The sequence below is a fragment of the Gadus chalcogrammus genome, chromosome 17 (assembly GCF_026213295.1).
Source record: "Gadus chalcogrammus isolate NIFS_2021 chromosome 17, NIFS_Gcha_1.0, whole genome shotgun sequence".
NCBI lineage: Eukaryota > Metazoa > Chordata > Actinopteri > Gadiformes > Gadidae > Gadus > Gadus chalcogrammus.
This window is the reverse complement of record NC_079428.1, coordinates 7,663,513-7,688,508: the sequence shown is the minus strand read 5'-3', so window position 1 is coordinate 7,688,508 and position 24,996 is coordinate 7,663,513. Positions and strand designations below refer to the sequence as shown.

The window sequence follows — 24,996 nt, the reverse complement described above, 5'->3', positions numbered from 1 at the left end:
CACACACACACACACACACACACACACACACACACACACACACACACACACTCAGCAAGGGACCTGTGTGTATATATACACATGCCACCACTACTCAGTACCACACTAAATATATGTGACATGTCTCCAGCGGCCAGCAAAGCCACACTATTTACACTAAGCAACGCACACACAATCACACATTCACTCGCACACGTGTTCCATTCTCATGCCAAGCTACAGGTGTATACACAGACCATATGTTGGTCCATTTATCCAGAAATCCATCAACCGTTTTTCATCCCGTTCAATTTGCTTTTCCAGCCATCTACTTATCCCGCCTTTTTTTTTAATGCATTCACCGTTCATCTCTTCCTCGTGTCACTCATCCGTCCCTCCAGCCATCACACACCCCTTCCTCCCTCCAGCCAGCCAGCCCTTCATTCATTCATGCATCTATCCAATTTAATCCCTAAAATACTAATAATCAATTACTGTTCCCTCCCCCCGCCTCCCTCCCCTCCCCCCACCCTCTCTCCCTCCCCCCACCCTCTCTCCCTCCCTCCTCTCTCCCCCCTCCCCCCTCCCTCCCTACCTCTGTATGTAGGAGTTGTTGACTCCTCGGTGGTCCAGGTCGTGGCTGAGCGCGGCGATCATCAACGCCAGCATCTCCAGGTCCCTCATGTTGTTCTGGAGGGGACAGGGGGGGGGGGGGGGACAGGGGGGGGTGCGTCGTGAGAGGGGGTGTCGGGGTCCGCCGAGGTCGCTGGGAAGCCCTTTGCGCTAACACGCGAGCTAACGCCGCCGTACCTGCAGGCGTCCGGACTTGAGCACGGCGAACATGCACTGTGCCGTGTTGAAGGCGTGCCGCCAGTTGTGGTAGACCACATTCCGCCGGTAGTTCTTCTTCACACTCATGACCCAGTGGCACAGACTCTGAGGGGGGGGGGGGCAGGAGGGGGGAGGGAGGGAGGGAGGGAGGGAGAGAGGGGTGGGGGCAGAGTCAGAGCCGGGGGTTGAAAAAGAAGCAAAAGAAGGGTTAGCTAATGGAGGAGGTAGAAAGAGAGAAAGAATCGGACCGTGTGGATTAAGAGAGAGAGCGAGAGTGGTTCAACCTTCAAAGCAAGTGAGAATAAAAAGAGAAAAATAATAATTCTCCTCGAGTATTCTGCGACCATATGGCTGATAGGTCATAGCTACGCCCCCTCCATTCTCCTCCGTCATCAGCATTCCCTGCGTTCTTATGGGCGAATTATTTGACATTTGCTATTTTCCAACTGACAGACTACATCGTTCTCTCTGGGTGGGCAGACGTCCCTCGAATTCCAACATTTATCTTCAGTCAGACCCCCACCTCACCTCCCTGATCCTCCGAATCAATGTTTGTCTCTATGAAGGTCCATTGGTCTTTTTCTCTCCCTGTCTTTCTCTACCTCTCTCAACCTGTTCATCTCTCCCTTTCTCTCTCTACCTCTCACCCCGTTTATCTCTACCGCTCTCTCCCCGTCCCTTTCTATCTCTCTCCCCGTCTCTCTCTCTCTCTCTCTACCGCTCTCTCCCCGTCTCTCTCCCTCTCTCTCCCCGTCCCTCTCTCCCCGTCCCTCTCTCTCCCTCTCCCCGTCTCTCTCCCTCTCTCTCCCCGTCTCCCTCTCTCTCCCCGTCTCCCTCTCCCTCCCCCTCCCTCCCCCTCTCTCTCCCCCCCTCTCTCCCCCTCTCTCACCCTCTCTCTCTCTCTCTCCCCCCCTCTCCCTCCCCCCTCTCCCCCTGTCTCTCTCTCTCCCTGTCTCTCTCTACCAGAACACTCAATGTAGAGAAGGATGTCTTCCCATCATGGAAGACCTCAGGGCTACCACAGAACCAGCAACCCCATGATGTGCTTACTGTGTGTGTGTGTGTGTGTGTGTGTGTGTGTGTGTGTGTGTGTGTGTGTGTGTGTGTGTGTGTGTGTGTGTGTGTGTGTGTGTGTGTGTGCGCGCGCGTGTGTGTGTGTGTGTGGAGGGGTTGGGGGGAGGCGGGGAACGCAGAGGGTAAGTATGTGTTAGCTTTTGGCTTTTGATGCGCGGTTTTCAGTTTGATGTTAAAGAGAGAAAGTGCGCGTTCGGTACAGATTCAAATCAGCCACAAACTACTTGCTTAAAAGACAGCCGAAACCTGAAACCGCACAACATAAAATAGAAATACACATGAGCACTTGCACGTGGACACAAGTGCACACGCACAGCCCGCACTGGTTTCTCTCAAGGCTGTCATGTGCTACGCGGTACACACTCGCAGTAACCGTTCCTGACATCAGTCTGGTTCCTTCCTGAAGCCCTTACACAAAATCCTCCCCCCAGTGTCTCTGCTTGAAATCCTGCTCTTAAAGTTGGTTGTAAAAGTCCCTTTCTGCAAGCAATGCTTTCGTCTATCTTTAGAAGTATGGGTCATGGTGAGGGTCTTGCGGTTAACCCCTAACCCGTTAACAAAAGCAACAGCAGAAAAGAGCGATTAATGACATGTAGATCTTGACTTAACCCTTACACAAGTTGATGAAAAACATAACGCGACACATCTTCACATGTTAAACAGCTTGTGGAGAACCTCGTTAAAGTATGGTTTAATCATTTATTCAGTCAATGTTAGCCTAGAAACTGCAGTGGCTGTGGTCTCTCTCTGTTCGTGCAGGGACTATGAAACTATGTTGAAAACTTAATTTTGAAAGCAATGACAACTTCAACCCGTGGGCGGCTCTAAGCTCTGAGAAGATGTTCGGGATTCTTTGGTTACATAACAGACGCTCTCCCAATGGACAAGGGCTCCAATACAAACCTACCCTGAACCTAGATGTGTGTGTGTGTGTGTCCGAGGTCTGCATGCCTGTCCGTTCCCCTCTCTCTTCCTCCCTCCCTCTAACCCCCTCTCTCCTTCTCTAACCCTGTGTCTCTCGTCCCCCCCCCTCCCTCGTCTCTCTATGGCCTTGTTTACACAAACGCTTTAAATCTCTCCTCAAATCTCTCACAAATCGAGACATGTTTCCAGCGTCTAAACACGCAGGAATGGTTGTACTTGAGATGAAGACTACAGATGAAGCTGGTTTAAACCTGAAACCTGCATCATTTAATTTTAGATATGTTTATTTCGATCCAACCTTTGGTTTCTATGACTACTGCATAGAAACCAAAGCACACTCTGGCTACAGAATTTAAAAGTTCTCGTTTGGATGTTGATATTTAGAGGGAACCAGCCCCATTCGATTAATTCATGTGAATATCACATCAAATCCAGTGTAGTGTACAAGAGTACAACAGACATATGAAAAATATATACATATACAATTATTAAGATAATAAACACAGCATGCTAACTATGAAGCATTATTGCGCTATTTGCATGTGCGTGTTGTTTGTTGGTTTTTATAATGTTTGTATGATGAATGCTGTTGTATTTGCACGTTACTTTCTCCCTCTATCTCCCAGCGTGTGTGGGTGTCTCTCTCACCGTGTACTTCATCTGGTAGTTGTGCACCAGGTTGAGGTCTATGAACATGCGGATTGTCGCCAGGGTCGTCTCCATGTCGGACAGCTCAAAGTCGCTGAAGCTGAAGTCCATAATATGCAGGGTCTGGGCTGAGGGCACCGTCGCGGCCTACACACACACACACACACACACACACACACACACACACACACACACACACACACACACACACACACACACACACACACACACACACACACACACACACACACACACACGTAAACAGAAAAATAAACACGCACATCAATATAAACACACACACGAACACACTCACACACGAATACACTGACAGAAAGACACACACACAAATACACACAAACAGACACAAACAAACGCACACACACGCCGATTAAAGCATTTAAATATTTATATGGTCAGTGGAGAGCATCATAAAATATACGACTTCCCCTTCATGCAATCAGAGATCCTGTGCCAGCGAGCAGAGATCCTCCTAGCAGGCATCAACAGAGCACAGTAATGATCAGCACCTACTGATCCACACTCGGCTAGCCGGGCCTGGAGCAGGCAGAGAAGGCAGAGCACAGAGCAGACTAACAAACGTATGGCGAGGGAGAACTTATTTTCTCCCGGTAGAGTCTGTTTCCTCTCCTCTGACTGTTGACATCTTACTGTGAATTTGTACCGTCCGTGTGCGATTGAAATGGGTTTTTGTGTATCTTTTTGTTATACAATTCTTTATAGATGTGTGACTCTGGCTCTGCTGTCCCTGGTCTGTGTCTGGCCTGTTTTACATTCCAGTTTCTTTAATGTTGTCATTACGCACACACACACACACACACACACACACACACACACACACACACACACACACACACACACACACACACACACACACACACACACACACACACACACACACACACACACACACACACACACACACACACAAATGTGAGTACTTACGTATACCTATGCATAGCTTACACACAGACAGTACTGTAAGCATGTGTGAATCCATGCATAGCAAGACACACACACACACACTCTGTCACTGCGCTGACCCTGTGGCCGTTATCTATTTATCCTCCATCACTGAGTCCAGACTCAGACTGTTCAATACACACACACACACACAGAGACAGAGACAGAGACAGAGACAGAGACAGAGAAGGGAAGGAAATAGAGAAAACGAGGCGGAGAGAGAGTGGAGACAGAGAGATATGCATAGGGCAAGACACAGATAGAGAGAGTATGAGTGAACTGGGGAGAGTGTGAGAGAGGGAGAGAAAGCCAGTAAAAGCCAGTGAGAGAGGTTAAGTGAGCGATAACGAGAGTAAGGGAGAAATATTGGCTGAGGGATATTGTAATTCAGTGATAGGATTTACCTTAAGCTCCCATCAATTCTGGGGGCAAATGTAATCAGAAGTATGGCACGCCCTAGTTACACTGGCTGTACACCATTTCCTTTTCAGTATCCTGACTTACGGGTACAATGTTTGTTTCCAACCAAGGAAAATGCAATATTATAATTGGTAATTTAATTGGAATAATAAGAATTAGATTAACAATGTAAAATAATGATAAAAGCCTTTATTTATGAATGAATAAGTAAATAGTATTAGTTCTACAACTACTACTAATAATAACATCAATAATAATGATAATAATAACCTAAAAATGCTAAAAAATATCCCCATACTATATCAATAACAATAGTCTAGGGACTCTAAGGATAGACATATTAGGGAAATCACTGAGGTACCTGCAAATTGGCCTTTGCCGGTCTTACCCAAATTGATCACTGTGCATCCAGAAGGGGGGATGGCTGGGTTAGCATTAGCTTTTGGTTAGCCGCTTCCATTGACCTTAGCCAACTGAAGTTCCAGTAGCCTAGCTCCAGCTCATGTCAGGGGAATACACCTTAAATTACTCTCAAAGCATTTCCAAAGGGTTCAACCGAATGGTCGCTTTATCAAAACAAGTTCCAGTTCCAGTTCTGCATTATTTCCAGCGAGGCCGCCTTAATGCCCACGCTTACCTGGGCTGAAGCCCCAGGGCCTTCGACCATCAGGGGGCGTATCATGAGATGCAGTCATTATTATTTATTTTTTTAATACTGGCTCATGATAGGCCCCCCAAATCGGCATAGGCCCAAGACAATGTGATTATTTGTTTGGGGCTTACAAAGATCAGAGGCCTATCTTGAGCCAAGAAAAAAGGCGGCTGGGGCCAGTGGCCACTTGACACCACAGCCACAGTCGTCTAGGCAGACGCTAACCCAGCGAGCTCCCCTTCTGGACGCACAATGATAATGAACACGCACACACACGCACTGTCTAATGATGAGCCCGTAATGAGGGGCTCATTCAAGAGCCCTCGGCCAGGGTCATGTGCCCGACAGCGGGGAGATGTGGGCCATCTCCCCTCCGTCTGGCACACAAACCACACTCTCTAACTCGGTCAGCGCGCATGAGTTCACCGACACAGACTTGCATGTTATGCGTGGCAATGAGAATTGATTAATTCATGTGAATATCACATCAAATCCAGTTTAGTAAGCCAACACAATGTAAGCAACATGAACACTGTGAACTGGGTATATTGTTTAGATGGTCATGTGTTTAGTATGTACGGTAATTTATAATGTGTGATAGTACATTCATGACAGTAAAAGTGAGCCACAGCATGCTCATCAAGGGTTTTTCTGTCATTTTAAAATTTGACGTTTTTTTTGTCAAAACAAACAAGACATATTTTAAGAAAAGGAGACAGTGTTGTCATTTGACATAGTTCTCCTCCCCCCTGTGTATTGAGCATTAGATAATCTTCTCGCTCTTCAAAGTGTAAGAAAGGAGCAAAAGGTGTAATTAGGTCGACTGAAATGGAGACGGGTTGCCATGGTAACAAATATGAAGTAGTTAAATATATAAGAAAAATGAATAATTAAAGCGAACAGTTATTAGGTCACCGTGCCGATCCCTTTTTCTCTCTTTGGCGTTGGATTCTGCCTTCAAATGCTGTGCTCAGATATAAAAAACAAATCACAGTGAAGTGCTGTCAGAACCTCCCAATTATAGAGACTCTGTTGAAGCAGGAGCCAAAAAAAGGCATTTCACTCAGGGACAATGAAAGGGAGAGCGTTAGAGACAGGGAGAGGAGAGGGGCAATCAGATAGAAATTGAGGGTGAGAGAGAGCGAGAGAGAGAGCGAGAGACAGCAAAGGAGAGAGAGAGATAGAGAGCAGGAGATGTTGATTATATAGAATGGCTGGCTCTTTGGCTTTACTTAACACACAGCAAGCATGTGTCTGTAAGTAAGTCTCTCTCTCTGTGTGTGTGTGTGTGTGTGTGTGTGTGTGTGTGTGTGTGTGTGTGTGTGTGTGTGTGTGTGTGTGTGTGTGTGTGTGTGTGTGTGTGTGTGTGTGTGTGTGTGTGTGTGTGTGTGTGTGTGTGTGTGTGTGTGTGTGTGTAGATCATAGAGAATGGCTAAACAGGTTTTTTTTTGTGCTGATTCAGCGCTGGGTGTCAACTTACATAATCTCCAGTCTCTTCTTCAAACACTCACACACTCATTGACCCTCAGGCAGGACATCTGTGTGTGTGTGTGTGTGTGTGTGTGTGTGTGTGTGTGTGTGTGTGTGTGTGTGTGTGTGTGTGTGTGTGTGTGTGTGTGTGTGTGTGTGTGTGTGTGTGTGTGTGTGTGTGTGTGTGTGTGTGTGTGTCTCTCTGTTCATATGTGGAGGTACCTGTGTGTATTTAAGCTAGTGCATTGAATGAGCTCATGGTTGACTGTCAGCTTGCTGGATGTTGAGTACAGATGAGTGCATTATGTCCCCGCTCATTTAGAGATGTGTTCTGGAAAGAATTGCATAGCAGTGTATAACACTATACGATGAGGGTGGTTAAGATATCGTGGCTGCACATTGGTGTTATTAGAGTGAAGACTTTATGAATATTCTGTAATAATTGAATATCAAAAATGCTAAATATATATAATATATACATCTCATTTAGTCCAGAAACGTTTTTTTCTTTTTTTTTCTTTGTATGGTGCGTGTGTGTGTGTGTATGTTTGTGTGTGTGTGTGTTAGTTAAATAAAAGGTTAATTACCGCTGTTACCTGGAGAAGCCGAGTTTCTTCCTCTGCGGCTGAAGCGTGGTATGATAGGACCTGGAATACACACGCACACGCACACGCACACACACACACACACACACACACACACACACACACATTTACATCACTCCGTCTGGTAACCAAAGATGTTTGCTCAAAAGTAAATAAACTAAACAAAGCCGGATTTTGATCCAGCAAACTGTGATGTCACCAAGCACACACACGCGCACACACACACGCACCCGCACACACACAAACTTACACTCCTTTTCTGATAACCTCATCAGTGAAATTGATTGGCTGATGGTTTGTAATGGACAGAATGATTTAAGTATAGTTTGGTGAGAGCGAGAGAGAGACAGAGAACGAGCATGTCTACACGGACCTCCCTTCAAGACCCCCTGCTGACCACTGAGACTCTTAACAACACAGAGGAAGAGAGTCTTTCCCTGATGGACTTTGTGGGCGGGCTAGTGTGTAAGCCTGGTATAGTGTGTGCGTGCATGTGTGTGTGTGTGTGTGTGTGTGTGTGTGTGTGTGTGTGTGTGTGTGTGTGTGTGTGTGTGTGTGCGTGTGCGTGTGTGCGCGTGCACGGTGGCTTACATGTGTGCAACGCCTGGCCAAGTGTGAGTTTTTGCGTGCGTTGTCTGTGTGTACGCCATGAGTGTGTATCTGAGCCTGCATAACGTGCATGCACCTGGCCCAGTGTGTGCGCGTGCGTCATGCGTGCGTGCGTGCGCGCCCCCACCTCCAGGGTGACCTCCTGCTTGGCCATGGCCCGCTCCACGCTCTCGTACATCTGGGTGTTCTGGATGCCCAGGCCGCAGAAGATGGCGAAGGCCTCCAGGAACTGCTCGTCGTTGCGGTTGAACGCCTTCACGCCGCCCGTCGCCTCGTCCATCTTGTTCACCAGCTGGCACACGCCTACCCGAGTCCACGTACGCACACACACACACACAAATGAATGCACACATAGAAACACACGCACACGCACACACACACACACACACACACAAATGTAAACATTGATACACACACACACACACAGATGAATGCACACATAGAAACACACAGGTGAATGCACACATGGAAACACACAAACGCACACACACACACACACAGACACACAGACAAACAAAAGAACACACCCACACAGGGTTACACACAGTGTTTGATAACACAACACAACAAAAAATAAATTGTTGATGTTGCAAGAGAAAGGAATATCGTCCTTCAATTCAAATCAACTGATATTTTCGGACAGAACTGGGAAACGTTCGGGTCGTCCACAGCTGTAGCATGTGGTACATGGCTTATCTCTTCCCCCTCTGATAACTACTTGGTATTCACACCGCAGCCTGCTGTGGGTCGTATTGCTACTTCTTGCTAACCCCGGACGGCATCTATAATATGCATCCTTATCGTCAGGCGTGCATGTAGATGTCTAGAGAGAGATCTGGCTTGAGGGCTGAATCTATCATTGAAAACGATTTTAGGGTAACAAAACAGGTTTTTTCATTCAAATATTTTTTTGTCACCTATAACGAAGTGAGTCATTAACAATAAATGAAGTGAAATGCTAATTCTAATCACTTCCTGTTGTGATGTGGCCCCCCTCCCCAGGGAACCCTGGGCGGCGTGGACGAGACGCAGAGAGGCCCTCGCCTCGTTTGATCAGCACTCTGAGGCTAATTATGCTAATGCTAATCACTGGGAATGAGTCGGTGGCAAGGGCAGACGTCTGTGTGCGTGTCTCTCTGTGTGTGTATGTATGTTTGTGTGCGTGTGCATCTGCGTGTGCGAGCACGTGTGAGCGTGTGTGTGTGCGTGTGTGTGTGTGTGTGTGTGTGCGGGTGGTGATTCTAGCCTTTTTAGCCTGGTGTGTGTTCTAGGGATACTTATTTTGCAGATAATTTCATCCATGTACATTTTGTTATACATGTCAGTGAAGGAAGACGTTTGTTTTCCTTTTCCTACGTGTCAGTGAAGGAAAAAGTTAGTGTTTTTTATAAAAATACAAACTTTCCTTGTTCCTTTTGGTGCAATTGCCCCTAAGGATTACATTACATTTGGGAGATGACAGATGCAGTGTACCGGACCAATCTCAAAAACAGTTCCCTTTGAACCGGAAAGATCAGAAAGTACGGAAAAACCCAGAAAAGATCATTCACACAGATTCACAAAATGGTGGGAGGCAGACGGTGCTTAGATCGTTGGTTCTCCCCTGAGCATAACTAGCCGGCTCTCAAGCTGCTGTCACCAACAGACGAGGAGGATATGGGTCAAGGTGGGCTTTACAACCCCCTCTTCCTGACACTCGGAGCGGCCCGCCGAGAGGAGACACAAAGAGAGAGAGGGGAGGGGGAGACGGAGAGAGAAAGGGACGGACGGAAAGGGGGATACAGGGAAAGGGAGAAACCGACAACAGACGCCTACCTATGACCTTGTCCTTCTTGCCGTTTCCGATGGGCGTGCACAGCAAGCTCTTGATGTGGTTACTGGGCTGGTCGGGCTTGTCACTCTGAAACACATCGATTTTAGATCATTAAATGTATTAACACCCGAAACATTGTCCATTCGACAAAAAAATTCAGAACAGCCATCCTCAATGACATGTGCAACGATAAGAAAGAAGAGAATGCAATACCAACTACAATGTGGGACCGAGGCCAGAGGAGTGAGGAGCATGGGACTGACCGTCCAGGGAAAGCGCAGGTCCTTAGTGACGTCTGTGATGTTTAGGGGCATCGTGGTGTTCTGCACGTACTGGGCGTACATGTAGTTGATCTGGCTGACGTCACACTCTCTGTGGGAGAAAGGATTTCGGTCAAGCATTGGGGGTTGCCTTTGATGGACGTTTACATTCAGGCGATTTTGCAGACGCTTTCATCCAAAGCGACGTACAGCCGTTCATACACACATTCACACACCGATGGCGGAGTCGACCACGCAGGGCGACAGCGAGCTCCTCAGGAGCAGTCAGGGTGAGGCGTCTTACTCAGGCACACCTCGATACTCAGCTAGGAGGAGCCGGGGAATCGAACTGGCAACCTTCCGATTTACAAGTCAAACCGCTCTACCTCCTGAGCCACCCCTGACCTACTCCAGCCCCACATGGACTGTGAAGGATCTAGGTTTGGTCATTTTATATTAAGAAGTCAGGGAAACTTCTTTTTTTAAATTCCAGCAACGCAGATGTGATTGTGACCCCAAGTCTGCAAGGTGTGACCTCAATTCCCCCGATTGCTGCATAGCCTAGCGCAATAACTACCGCCTGCTCTTTGTACAGCCACACATCTGCTCTGTGATCCTAAACTATCAGTCTATCTTGATGCTAGCACAGGGATGGCATCCCCGCCAACTACGGCCTGCTGTCTGCATGGCCAAACATCTGTGTTAAAGAGCATCCGATTTGTCCTAAGGTCTTCACAGCACTTAGCAGTATGAGCATGAACCCTTGAACAAACACAATCGGTCAAATCCCTCAGCACCTAATGAGAACATCTCGGTGCCTCACATGAGTCCAAGTCTGACTGTGGTTAGCCATGTATGGTTTTATAAATGATGGAAATGGATATATATAAACATTAAGTGAGGTGCACATCTAATGCCAGTGGATGTTGGCAGGGTTGACTCGTTGTGACTGAACTGTATTGTGGGTTATGTGCCGGTTTTGTGCGAATGTGTGTGTGTGTGTGTGTGTGTGTGTGTGTGTGTGTGTGTGTGTGTGTGTGTGTGTGTGTGTGTGTGTGTGTGTGTGTGTGTGTGTGTGTGTGTGTTGAAGTCCAGGTGAAGTATGCTCCCGTATTTGGGTTGGGTTTGTTTCCTGGCTTTGGGCTTGTTATAACATGTTACTTTTTCTTTCCTAACCCTAGCCCTAAGATATATACCTCAGATCGCGTGGCTCACAAATCGGTTCATTCTGAATATTATGCCAGCACATATCCGAACAATTACATACAACATTGTATCAATGTGCAATTAAGACCCCTGAATGCTAATGCTAAAAGATACTGCCAAGACAGTTTGTGGGGTGCATTCAGAGAAACTCAAGTAGGATTTCCATCCACCAAGAGGATTGTTTGACTTATGACTTTTAACATTTCCAGTCCACTAAATCAGCCAACAAGCTGAGAAAAAAGTCAGAGCTAGCTAGCTTCCTGTTCCACACACAGGGCCCGGGTTTCATGTCCCTATAAAAGCATCCAGCGGTTTGCCAAGCTATCACTGAAACCCTCTTCCGTGGTGCTGCTTGAGTCTGTTTGACTAGTGCTCCCCAGTCCCAGCTGGTATTGTGTGACACAGAAACTGCCTTGCTTTTCGGAACATTATCAGGCATAAACATTAGGGGATTAAATACACATCTGATTTGGTTGACTTCCTGATTGCGGGCTGATTATTTCGGCTTCCCTCTCAGCCTCTCGGAAATATTCTTGCCCAATATAAATAAAGAAACCACACCATCAGACTTGCATATCAAATCTCTCTCTCTCTATCTCCCTCTCTTTGTTGCCGCAAGGCAGTTTATATAATGTCTCCATCTTTTGTTTACATTTCTTCTCGGTCTGTCCATTATGATGTGTGTCATGTTTTTGAAAATGATGCTCTTGTCTATGCCGATCGACCCCACACCCACCCTCAGTACACAAATACATAAAGACATGAAAAACACAAAATGATCCAACTGAAAATGTCAGTTTTTGCTAAATCCTGCTTTTTTTTTTTTTAAATTGGATCAAACAAAAGAAAAACGGTGTATTCAACCCCTTCTCCACCAACCACCATCTACACGTTAGCATCGGACCAAACAGTCAAAGACAGGGGAGGCGATGACAAGGTTGGGTCGCTTCATCCAACTAGCGGTACGCCAATCGGCTAGGGCTGTTTCCACTTAATCATTTCCCTCACGTTGCATCCGTCCTACTCTCGCCTTCTCGTCTCACATCTGGTTTGATGCCGTCCCAAGCCTCCACATCCACAGAGGAACAGTGAGATAAGGGTTAGATCCCGGTCATGACACGAGGACAGACGCCGAGCTCGACTCCGTGTCTAACGAGGCACGGCATCTTCGTCTGTAAGCTGACCCATTTAACGGGCTAACGTCAAACATAACTCGACCCCGCCGACGATCGCACACAACCGTGAACCGCTCGCTCTCGCAGCGCGCTTCCATACACTTCACACATGTGCGTTGTCTTCAGGAAACTTCTGGAGCACATCTGTTCACAGATCCCCCCCCCCCAGGCCAAACTCATTCAGTTCCCCGACATTTTTAACTAATAGAATCTGTCGAACGCGATAAAACCATACGTCCGCTCCGAAACAGCTGCGATGGGATGGCAGTTCCTCCGTCTCTGCGTGGGGGGGGGGGGGGGGGGGGGGGGGGCACCCCTTTAACAAGTCTTCAAAGAGCCCCCCACTCCCCACCCTTAGAAACGCAACATGATGGGGGCTCAATGGCTTGTGATTGAGAAGTGGTCGGGTTCTCAGTGCATCCCAGAGCAAAGAAGTGATTCTAGGGATAGAGATGGAGGGAGGGCACGGACCCCAACCCCATGGATATTGGCAGTTGAGCGAGAGAGAGAGAGAGAGAGAGAGACAGAGAGACAGAGAGAGAGAGAGAGAGAGAACATCCCATAAGCCTTGAGTTTCTAATGCCGCACTGAGTTATTTTTATTTTGCCCTGGTGTATATCTCCCTTTTTCCCCCTTAAAAGAAAAACTCCAAAATGCTTTATTGGCAAATAGACGACAGCGAGTCATACTGACTTCAACGTCTAAAATCTCTTTCCAGGGATCTCTGTTATGACGTTCCTGCATAGATACTCATCACAGGCATGTCATCCAAGGGCCCTAGGGTTTATGCACGCTCTTCATATGGTTTTGTTTTGTCTTGTTTTGTGTGTTTGGCAGAGATATAAAAACAGGAATAGAAGTCGATAGAGAGTGCGAGAGAGAGAAATAAAAACTGAGTGAACGAGAGGAAGACACAGAGCACACTAAGAGGGAGGATTTGGTCGGACATTTACACACTGACAACACTTTGTACACACACAAACACACACACACCCCTAGAGTGTGTGTGTGTGGAAGGGATGGTTGTTTCTTTATCCAAGGAAGACAACAAGTGGAAACAATTAGCAAAGAGGACGAGCAAAACTTCAGGAGACTTCAATGAATTTAGACTTTTGTACCTTTTTTGGGCGTCCAGACCATCGCTGAGCTCCTCGTATTCCATGTGGAAGACACTGGAGAAGGTGTTCTGTATATGGGGGGGGGGGGGGGGGGGGGGGGGGAGTGAGAGCGAGAGAGAGATTATTCAACTGAACTTTGATGCTTGAACAGCAGGCGTCACTCGGGTTGACCAAAATGCAGTTAGGCTCAGGCAGGGCCGTTGAACCAAATCCTGTGCCCTGTATACAAGAGGTACTGATGGGCTCCCCCCCCCCCCCCCCCGAATTCCCCCTACTAGCCCCCTGTGCTGAATTGTTGAGGGGGGGGGGGTAGAGCACAATTGTTGACGGGGGGTGGAGGTAGGATACGTGGCCGTGTGCGACTCCTAACACTATGGGCTGGTGGATAATTCAGATAAAAAAAAAAAAAGGGACTGCCTCACTTTCCCCCGCAGTCCGTCGGCCCTGGGCTCAGGTGACAAAACACACAAACAGACCCCAGCTCCATTTCATAACCTCAGGAAGGGCTAAGACATGTGTGTTTGGGTGCATGTTTGCTTATGTGAGTGTATGTGTGTCTCTGTGTTTGTGTGTGTCTGAATGACGTGTCCATTTTGAGGCGTACATTTTTCTAGACCCCTTGCAGTTAAAATTCCAAGTCTTTCTAGTTTCTACCCAATCCACAACAAATAGACAAAAAAGGCAATGTTTCCCTTATGTCCGTCAAGCCCCGGGGCGAACTCAAATGTATGAGTTTAAAAAATATATAGATAAAAAAAAATTGGGTTTGAGGTAAGAGGGGTGCGTGTTGTCCCCATGGTTACCGCATATGTTGGTACCGTCGTTGTGCAGGAGCGTCATAATGAGCGATGTTGTGTATGAAATGCGCCACACAGGTGTCCGGGAAGCCTAACCCTCACTTGGACGTGGGCATGAATTGAATCGCTGCCCAGAAGGAGCCTCACCATCTACACACACACCGTAGCGTTGAACCAAAAGTGTTTTGAAAAAAGCTAAACCTTCTCGGACGCCTCAATCAACTGCTGCCCAGGCGGAGCCTCACGTGTCCACATGACTCCCTTGGTGGTGGCGTCTGGGGGCCTCGGAAAAGGCACTCAGACGCCACCAAAAGAACGCCGCCTCGCCCCCTCCCCAGCAGAGAGGAGCGCTCACACTGTTTTGGGGAGAATGGCTCTTTCTTTTCTAACTTAGGGTAAGAGTGGATAACAATGAAATAGATCAATATGTTGATGATCATTTAAGACAAACAAACACGTTTAAAACCCCAAAATAACGGTTTTGGGTTCACTGGCTCTTAATAAACGACATAAAACATCTGCTTTGTTCGATCGTCAAAAACGAACTGTACTGAAGCTTTTTGGCGTATTTTATTAGGAGGCCGTTACTCCTTCTACACGCAAAAGGAGAAAAAAAAACACCCCCAGCGAAACTGTGAGACGCGACCCCCATTCACTTGATATATCACCAATTAATCCCGGACAGAAGGGAACATTTATCCCCACATTCCTTAAGACCTTATATGGTCGTGTTTTCTCCTCTCTCTCTCTCTCTCTCTCTCTCTCTCTCTCTCTCTCTCTCTCTCTCTCTCTCTCTCTCTCTCTCTCTCTCTCTCCTCTCTCTCTCTCTCTCTCTCTCTCTCTCTCTCTCTCTCTCTCTCTCTCTCTCTCTCTCCTCTCATCATCTCTCTCTCTCTCTCTCTCCTCTCTCTCTCTCTCCTCTCTCCTCTCTCTCCTCCTCTCTCTCTCTCTCTCTCCCTCTCCCTCCCTCTCGCCCCCCCCCACCCAGGCCCCCCCCCGATAACAGTCGAATCCATCTTCTTTATTCCCAGCCGACTTTAATAGGTGGAGAAGGGGATGTTTACGCTCGCTGGCGGCGTGGCTCGGCCCAGAGTCGCCGCCATAAAAAGAGATCCCCGACATTTTCATCCAACCTCTGTCGTTTTTTAGCGAATAACCGCCACACACGGACGGCGTGCACGAACCCTGTTGCTTTGTGGGGTAGGCATCACCATGACCACCCTTTTTTCAACATACCTGCACCAAGAGCGGTCATAAAGGCAGTGTGTACACAAAGAAGAAGGAGACCGCCGCCGATGTTGTGACATTTATATCGGTGTGCACGTGGAGACGGAGGGAAAGTTTATGTTCCCCGTCCGGGGACGAGGGCCGGAGGGTCAGCTCAAGTGTTTTCTTCACAGGGGGGGGGGGGACACGGAGGACGGAGTTATGACAACCCTCCGTCGTCCCCCCCAGGAGAAACATAGGGAAACATAAAGAAATAGAGACATATAAACATATAGGGAAAGAGAGAGGAACACAGGTAAGGGAGACATAAGGAATCAGAAACATAGTGAGAGAGAGACAAAATAAAAAAATAAAAACAAAACGGTGGAGATACAGAAAGGAATTGGACTGACTGTGCTTGACCTTACATTAATAGATCACATGCAGGTGCAGGCAAACACACCCACGCACACACATTAACTCTCACACACACACACACACACACCCCCACATGCTGACGTATAAAGGGATTAGTGTGGATTTTTAAGCGTTCAGCCAAATGTCAATCCCTATCAGATATCACATACACACACACACACACATACACGCAAAAACACCGCAAAGACACAGATATCAAAGAGGCAGACACAGACACGTACAAGCTGCAAAACAGGCTAGCACAGGAAGGCCCAGATTACTAATCTACACACAAGTATAAACGCACCAAACCCCTTTCTGAGACAAAGTATACATTACAGGGATTGAACACAGAGATCTGTAAAAAAAGAAAATAATGAAACGGCGAACCAGATTCCCGCTCCGGTTAGTCATTTACGGAACTTCCTGCCGGGAGGAAAGCTTCTTCCTGTTGGCAGACAGTTGTGTCGGGGGGGGGGGGGGGGGGGGGGGGGGGGGAGAAATGCATGATTGTGAGAGTGCACTGTCAGGTCTCCATACAGTGTGTATAAGGGGGGCTGTCAACGCAGACGGGACTAATAAATGAGACCCTAATGTTTAGCTGAGAGAGAGAGAGAGAGAGAGAGAGAGAGAGAGAGAGAGAGAGAGAGAGAGAGAGAGAGAGAGAGAGAGAGAGAGAGAGAGAGAGAGAGAGAGAGAGAGAGAGGATGAGAGAGAGAGTAGAGAGAGAGAGAGAGAGAGAGAGAGAGAGAGAGAGAGAGAGAGAGAGAGAGAGAGAGAGAGAGAGAGAGAGAGAGAGAGTAACCATTAGGTCCATCTAATAACAACAACAAACACACACACATTTACAACACAGTCCACTGTAGTTCGGTATTGCTCATTACGTAACAGATTCATCTTCAGAATATGATTTTCACACACCCAGTAGAGGTACTGTAAGTAGTTGTGTGTGGTTACGTGGTTCCCAAATTGTATGAATATGAAATTAAATCCCGAAAGATAACCAAACAATAATACACAAAGTGTATCCATTACAAAGGCTTCCTTCCCCACACAGCCCAAATATTAAACAGCAATGGACAGGAAGGTATACAGTGGATTTTTTTTCAGCAACCGTTCGTCAAAATATTAACAGTAACTGGCAGTCGGGTCACAACTCGACCGTCGGTACAGACTTTTTGTTTTGTTTTGCCTAAAGCGACTCAAGCGAGGGTAATGAAACCCACATAGGAACAAACACGAATCATTCTCCTTTGTTTCCGGCTTACACTCCACACTCGTGGAGTGTAAGCCTCATTATGGTCTCAGAACACACAGTACCAAGCCCTCTGTGTTTATGACCATGTTGCTCTCAACTGTGTCAACAGTTGTGTTCAAATGCATTCACTGAATATGGAGTTTGCTCCGTCTACACCTTTGGATTTTAGGCGATTGGGGAATGTGGCCGACCGAAGTGTGATTGTACAAAGAAACCCCACAGGCACACACACACACACACACACACACACACACACACACACACACACACACACACACACACACACACACACACACACACACACACACACACACACACACACACACACACACACACACACACACACACACTCACACACACACACACACACACACACACACTCACAAACACACACACACACACACACACACACACACACACACACACACACACACACACACACACACACACACTCACAAACACACACACATATATAGACTCACTAACACACACACACTGAGTCAGTTTGCAAGAACGAAGTGACATTTTGGTGATGCGCTGCTGTGTTAGAAGCCGAGGCGAGGGCGCACTGACAGCAGGTGGATTGCACACATCACGGCCCCATCTCTCAAACAGCTCCTGAATCAGCCGATGTCTCTCGCTGCATTCAGGTCAGACCGTGTGAACAGCTTGGCTCATTGCTTTTCTTTCTCTGAAAAACAGCCCGATGCTCGGATTGGATGTTGTACTTTGTGGGGTGTGTGTGTGTGTGTGTGTGTGTGTGTGTGTGTGTGTGTGTGTGTGTGTGTGTGTGTGTGTGTGTGTGTGTGTGTGTGTGTGTGTGTGTGTGTGTGTGTGTGTGTGTGTGTGCCTGTGCGTGTGTGTGTGTACCATGGAGTCCTGGTCAGCGATGAACACGGTGCATGCCTGGGCCTGCATGAAGGAGAGGATGGTGCCGGCGATCTTCCTCAGCAGCACCTCCAGGGACTGCTGCTCCTCGAAGATCAGACTGGCAAGGTCCAGCAGCACCTGGAGACACACACACACACACACACCAGTGCACAAACACACACACACACACACACACACACCAGTGCACAAACACGCACACACACCCCCACCAGTGCATGCACACACACACAAACCTCTCCCCACCAGCACATGCACACACACCCACAAACACACACACCCCAACCCACCAGCGCAAGCACACACACACACCCACCCACCAGTGCACACACACACAAACACACACACACACAAACACCTATAATCAATAACACGTTAAACACACACAGATGAATACACAATGCAGACGGTGTTTGAGCCTAAAGATCCTGCGTTTCTTCGGTGTAGCCGGCGGGATGTGATCACCTGGTTCCGTCTGTTCTCGAGCTGGGACGTCTCGTAGAGCTGAGCGTTGTGCAGCACGATGCCAGAGAACGCCAGGTAGGAGGAGAAGTCCTGGAGACCACATGGCATCACAAACCTTCACATCGTCATCATAGACGTCCTCAGACCAACCTTTGCTATCCTCATCATCATTATCACCACCATCCTCCTCATCATCTTCATCATCACCACCACCACCACCATCGACATCATCATCATCATTACCACCACCATCCACCTCATCATCTTCATCATCACCACCATCCTCCTCATCATCATCACCACCATCATCATCATCCTTATCATCTTCATCATCATTATCGCCACCACCATCATCATCATCCTTATCATCTTCATCATCATCATCTTTTAATGCATTGTCATATCCTGTCTCCATCTGGTATCTTCATGATTGTGTAATGTATTGTGCTGTGTGTGTTCTCTACTTTGTATTTTATCGATTTGTTTGCTGTCTCTTCTATTTGTATTTTATCTATTTATTTGCCGTCTCTTCTGTTTGTACTTTTTATATTTATTTTATTAGGGACTACGGATGCAAATTAGGAGCTCTGTTATAATCCGGCATGTTTACAAAGATGTTTAAACATCAATGTTCATTAATGTGCACAGTCCCTATTCAAAAATAGGATTTATTATTATTATTATTATCATTATCATTATCGCCACCACCATCATCATCATCCTTATCATCTTCATCATCATCATCATCATCGCCACCATCACCACTGTCATCATCACATAACAACGCTTTATTACTGATGGACTAACACAGGATGGATGGACGGATGAACAGACCACAATACACACACACACACACACACACACACACACACACACACACACACACACACACACACACACACACACACACACACACACACACACACACACACACACACACACACACACACACACACACACACACAAAACACCAAACTCATACAGGCCAAACCAGGTTTAATCACACAAACACACTCACACACACACAGTAACCCAGAATCGACCAGCACCACCTACCTTTTCGTCTTGCTCAGTGAAAACTTTGTCCTCCCCACATTTCTTATTGATGGCCTGCGCCACCCCCACCACCTAGACCGGCAGGAACACCATTATGATGAAATATTAAACACCGCCGAGTGCCCTGATTAATAAGACCTACTTACCCATTCTATAGCCCGGGCACGGCCATGACATGCTATGGAGTCTATACGTTTTCATCCCTGTGAACTAGTGTTAGTTTTAGAAGTTACCTACAAATTATTATGTGTCAACATGGTTTTATTATCTAATAAAATCTTCCATTTCAGTACATCTTTTAAAGGGTTTTCTTTATAGCTCTGTGATTAATAGAATGATAGAATAATGGATTGATAAAACTAGGGATGCCACGATCTTTTTAATGCGTGATCAGCCTAATCAGATTTCTGATTTCTTTATAAGAGAAATATGTATTGATAGGAATCATTGTGGGCCGATTACATAAGGGTTCTCAGTGAGTTAGGGTTAAATGAGAGTTATTGTGCATTTGTTGGGCCAACGGAAATGCGTTTTGTTCCTACAAAGTCTAGGTTTGACGATTTAAACATGGAGCCACGCGGTTTTCAGCAAGTTAAAACGGAACCAAAAATAAATGAAACATCATAAACAAAGGAAAAGGAATCAGTGGGATTACTGCTTACTGGAATGAGTCAGGCCAACGCTCTCACTCACACACTGAGGAGAGGAGCTATAAAAGATAATACCACAGTCTGTATGATAATACAAACCCAACACAGATTTAATCGAACATATGATCAAATGTACCAGTGTCATCTGTGATACGCTCTGCACAGATCAGTATTCACAGCCAGAGAACAGCAGGGCTACCGGGAAGAAGAGGCTGTTGTTGTCTTTCTCAGCTTTGCATTCAAAATAAAGAAAGGCGGTCACATTTGCGTGTCGGCTACATGGGAGATGCTGATATTTGCAGCCTACTTTTCGCTTCCTGTGGTGAGGTGCAAGCCTAATATCCAGACATACAACCGCGTTCGGATAGGCCATCACTTTACTGGCTGCAGGGCTTGTGTGTGATGATGTTTAGTGGTCAACCAAGTCGGCGATAGCCTATGGTTACTTTCATTATTTTGCACTCGCGGAAACACGAACCGAATCATTGTGACGAATACATTGAGCCGAAACTACAATTAAAATATGGAAATAAGCAGTACGCAAAGTAAGCGTATGCTGTATTTGCGTAAAGCGCCGACCCTTGTCACTTCTGTGCCCATAAAAGGAGGTCTGTCTGTGGCTTAGGAGCTCAACCCAGGGGTCCAGCCACAGCAGGCAGTGCTGTTATAAAGGATAGGCTTCAAGAAGGCCTTTGCTTCACATTCTAGGAAAAGTATTGACATTAAAGTACGATGGATGGCTGCGGTCCTTTGGCTATACGTAATGCCCTGGCTACGGCATCCAGAGAATGATATCGAAAACGCTCTGGTTTATCTTCCCCTTAAAGTCTGAGTTAGTTTCACGTAGAGCAGAGGGAATTAGAGGGAGCTGCCTTGTCCTATCAGGTGATTGATACTTCATTAGTTCAAGCGAACATGGGGATGTGTGACCAACGACATCTCAAGTCTTTGGCGCAAACATAACCTTTGTAGGGAGGGACATTTTGCATGTGTGTAAAGTGATGTGCATGAGTGGGCGTGGCCTCTTGGTACCTCCTCCTTGTGGTTCTTGATTGGCAGACAGAGGATGGTCTGCGTCTTGTAACCCGTGATCAGGTCCACCTCCGCGTTGAACCTGGGGTCCTGCAGGGAACACACACATACGTTTATCACACACAAACACCTACAACGGTGTGTGGTCATTTAAGCTGACGCTCCTATCCACAGCGAGCTACACGACCAACATGTTTGTGAGACAGGTCATTAAGCAGCAGGTATGGGTGGAGCCAACCGGACGCTGGGGTTCAAACCCAGATCCTTCTGGCAGGGAGTCAGACAGGACAGAAATACTCTCAATTATTATTGAATTGCCTGTTCCCTGTCTTTAATTATATTGTATGCCGTTAAGTGCCTTTTTTATCGTGGTTAATCACTCACTCTAGAGCACTTGCAAAACGGATATTGTGTCTTTTATGTCGTGAATACTCAATAGACAACGCGCAAACACAACAGGCAAACCCAATACAACATCACAACGGCGTCGCAACAAACCAACAAACTGTAACAGTCAGAATAATGACAACTGAGCAGTACTGGATCGGTTAGAACACCAAGGCACAATTCTGCGTAATACAGAGCTGTGAGAACTATAAAGTATAAAGACATTTAAAGCTTTGGGAGGAGTGTGGAATCGACCTAGGACATAGGGAGCACTTGATTCGGTGTCAACGACGAGCACAAAGGGGGGGGGTGGTAGTTGAGGGTCGGTCGATAGATGCTGCTAGTGGCCCCTTCTCTCCTACTCTCTCTTAGCCTGTCTCCCAATCTCACTCACCCTCTCTCTCCCACTCTCTCTCACCCTCTCTCTCCCACTCTCACTCTCTCTCCCACTCTCTCTCACCCTCTCTCTCTCCCACTCGCTCTCACCCTCTCTCTCACCCTCTCTCTCTCTCCCAGTCTCACTCTCTCTCTCTCTCTCTCTCTCTCTCTCACACCCTGTCTCTCCCACTCTCTCTCCCCCTTGCTCATCTACTCGCTCTCACTGTCCTTTCCCAACTTCTGCTCCTCACACTGATTGAAAGCAATGTATGTGTGTGTGTCTGACTGTGTGTGATTTTTTTATATATATATAAATATATATACAAACACACACGGAATAATATAATATTAATATACCTATTATTTTACACAAATAACACTACACACACACACACACACACACACACACACACACACACACACACACACACACACACACACACACACACACACACACACACACACACACACACACACACACACACACACACACACACACACACACCCCTTCAGGCTGTCTTGATCCCAGACTGAACCCCTCTGTTCGTCCAAGCCCAGGCTGGCAGTGAATCCAGCGGACCACCTTGGTTCCTTCTCTGACTCGTCTCGCTATTCGTCACGCTCAGAAACAAGACGCACACTGAGACCTTCACTTCTAATTCAATTAAGGTGAAGCAAAAATATGTAAATAATAACTTTTCGGTTTACGTCTCACAGTTCGCTTTTGAAACCCAAGAAATGTCTGTGGGACGAAACCGGGATCAAAACAAACGTAGAGAACCCTATCCACGCAGTGATGGCTTTTTCTCTTCACTTTCCTTCCTTCTCTCTCTTCTTTTCTCGCTCACTTTCTCTCTGTATTGATAGAATTCTGGAGCCCACACAGTGAAGCCATTGATAAGAATAACATACCCACAGATTGGTCTGGCCCGGGTAGCTGCCAAGCACTTTACCCACAGTAGGGTCTTACCAATGTAAACACCGGGGGCCGACGCATCCCTGGCCGCACTAATGGGAAGTTAATGATCCAATCACAGCAGCTCCGCGGTTTGAGGGAGAGCCAACTACCAACTCCAAATGACACAGTCTGGACTTCCTGGGAACAGTGCACGGATGCAGTGCCATGTGACACGCCGTCAGACGTGCATGTATATACACACACACACACACACACACACACACACACACACACACACACACACACACACACACACACACACACACACACACACACACACACACACACACACACACGACAAGCGTGCACGTCTGAGTGGACTTGTAGACAGTGAGCGAGGTAGACTCAGGTAGCACCATTGGTTGAGCCTACTACTGTCCTTTTACAGTTTATCTCGTTCTGTATCGCTCTGTGCTCCCATTCTAGCTCTTCAACAGGATAAGCCACCATAAATCACCACCATAAAAACACCTGCGTTACCTACACAGCTGGATAACATCAGAGCCACGTGTCAATCAACAGGGTAGAAAAAACACCTGATCTGTGGGTTTTTTTTGGACTGTGCCTTAGTGGTACGCGCCCCAGACCTAATGAGTCCTCTTCATGAACAACCAAATACACAAATCACACAAGCTTTTTCCAACTGACTGGTTCTGGCTCCGGGACGATTGAATCACTATTACATTTCCTGGCTGGTGTTCTCTACACATGATCAGGACCTTCAGGTAAACATAGCCTCTGGGCAAAGAGCTGACAGACCCTCCTATCGGGCCCCCTCCCGATAACGAACGAGGAGCGGGTTTTGATAATGAAGACGCTATAGCTAACTCTGCCAAGCCCTCCAATCAAATCAAGGCTGCGCTCACTCTCGGTGGTTTGGCGTTCCCCAAGACCACCAAGCTAATCAATGACAGCAGAGCACAGCGACTAGGCTACGGCTAGGCTACGGCTAGCCCCGTGGCGGAACGTGGCTGAGAAACGCTTTGCGTAGTCAATGAGTAACAGCTTTGGCACTGACTGAGGCCTGGAAAGGACTGAGCTGTGAGCGGTCGAATCGCACCACGCACTGAGGCCAGTTCGTCACGTAAACGTTGGGTCAGTCGAAGGTCAGGCGGAAGGTCTTCTCCCGCTCTGCTCCCAGCGAGGTTGGCTAATGGAGGGCGCTGCCCACTGGCTCTGTATACAACACGCTTATCAAGGGTCTGTCCCTCTTATCCCACCCACCCCACTCACACACACATGCACACACACTGACAATGTCCCGACGTGCTGAGGGGGGTGACGTGCAAAACTGGTCTTTTGAAAACATGCACACACACACACACACACACACACACACACACACACACACACACACACACACCACACACACACACACACACACACACACACACACACACACATCTGTACAAAAGAGACGTTATGGTCGCTCTCTCTATCCCTCTCTCTCTTATATACAACTACACACAAACAACCACACACAAACCCAAACACAAACACACACACCCACACACAAACACACGCACATCTGTTTCTGTTCCCTGCAAAGGGGCAAACTGTTCCTGTTCCTGTGTCCATTCAAGTGTGCGCACTGCATGAGAGCACACACACACACTCACACATAAAAACGAACACGCGCGCACACACACACACCACACACACACACACACGTTTGCATGTCCTCCAGAGAAAGTTCCCATCAACCTCTGTTAAGTTGTGTGTGTGTGTGTGTGTGTGTG

At 47.2% G+C, this 24,996-nt stretch overlaps 1 protein-coding gene across 3 annotated transcripts in view; it reads right to left on the bottom strand.

Moving 5' to 3' along the window:
- pde5ab (phosphodiesterase 5A, cGMP-specific, b) overlaps nucleotides 1–24,996 on the bottom strand; it is a 57,874-nt gene that overhangs the window by 10,879 nt on the left and 21,999 nt on the right. For 2 of the 3 annotated variants that reach the window (XM_056576059.1, XM_056576057.1), the window contains exons 4-15: nucleotides 21,535–21,624; nucleotides 19,853–19,924; nucleotides 18,797–18,886; nucleotides 18,314–18,451; nucleotides 13,766–13,833; nucleotides 10,270–10,378; nucleotides 10,009–10,093; nucleotides 8,321–8,496; nucleotides 7,567–7,626; nucleotides 3,457–3,603; nucleotides 790–915; nucleotides 575–669 (exon numbers count right to left, since the gene is read on the bottom strand). In XM_056576059.1, the coding sequence (XP_056432034.1) occupies nucleotides 575–669; nucleotides 790–915; nucleotides 3,457–3,603; nucleotides 7,567–7,626; nucleotides 8,321–8,496; nucleotides 10,009–10,093; nucleotides 10,270–10,378; nucleotides 13,766–13,833; nucleotides 18,314–18,451; nucleotides 18,797–18,886; nucleotides 19,853–19,924; nucleotides 21,535–21,624 (1,256 nt within the window). The remainder of the gene's footprint in view (nucleotides 1–574; nucleotides 670–789; nucleotides 916–3,456; nucleotides 3,604–7,566; nucleotides 7,627–8,320; nucleotides 8,497–10,008; nucleotides 10,094–10,269; nucleotides 10,379–13,765; nucleotides 13,834–18,313; nucleotides 18,452–18,796; nucleotides 18,887–19,852; nucleotides 19,925–21,534; nucleotides 21,625–24,996) is intronic. The other variant, XM_056576058.1, reaches the window with a different exon arrangement.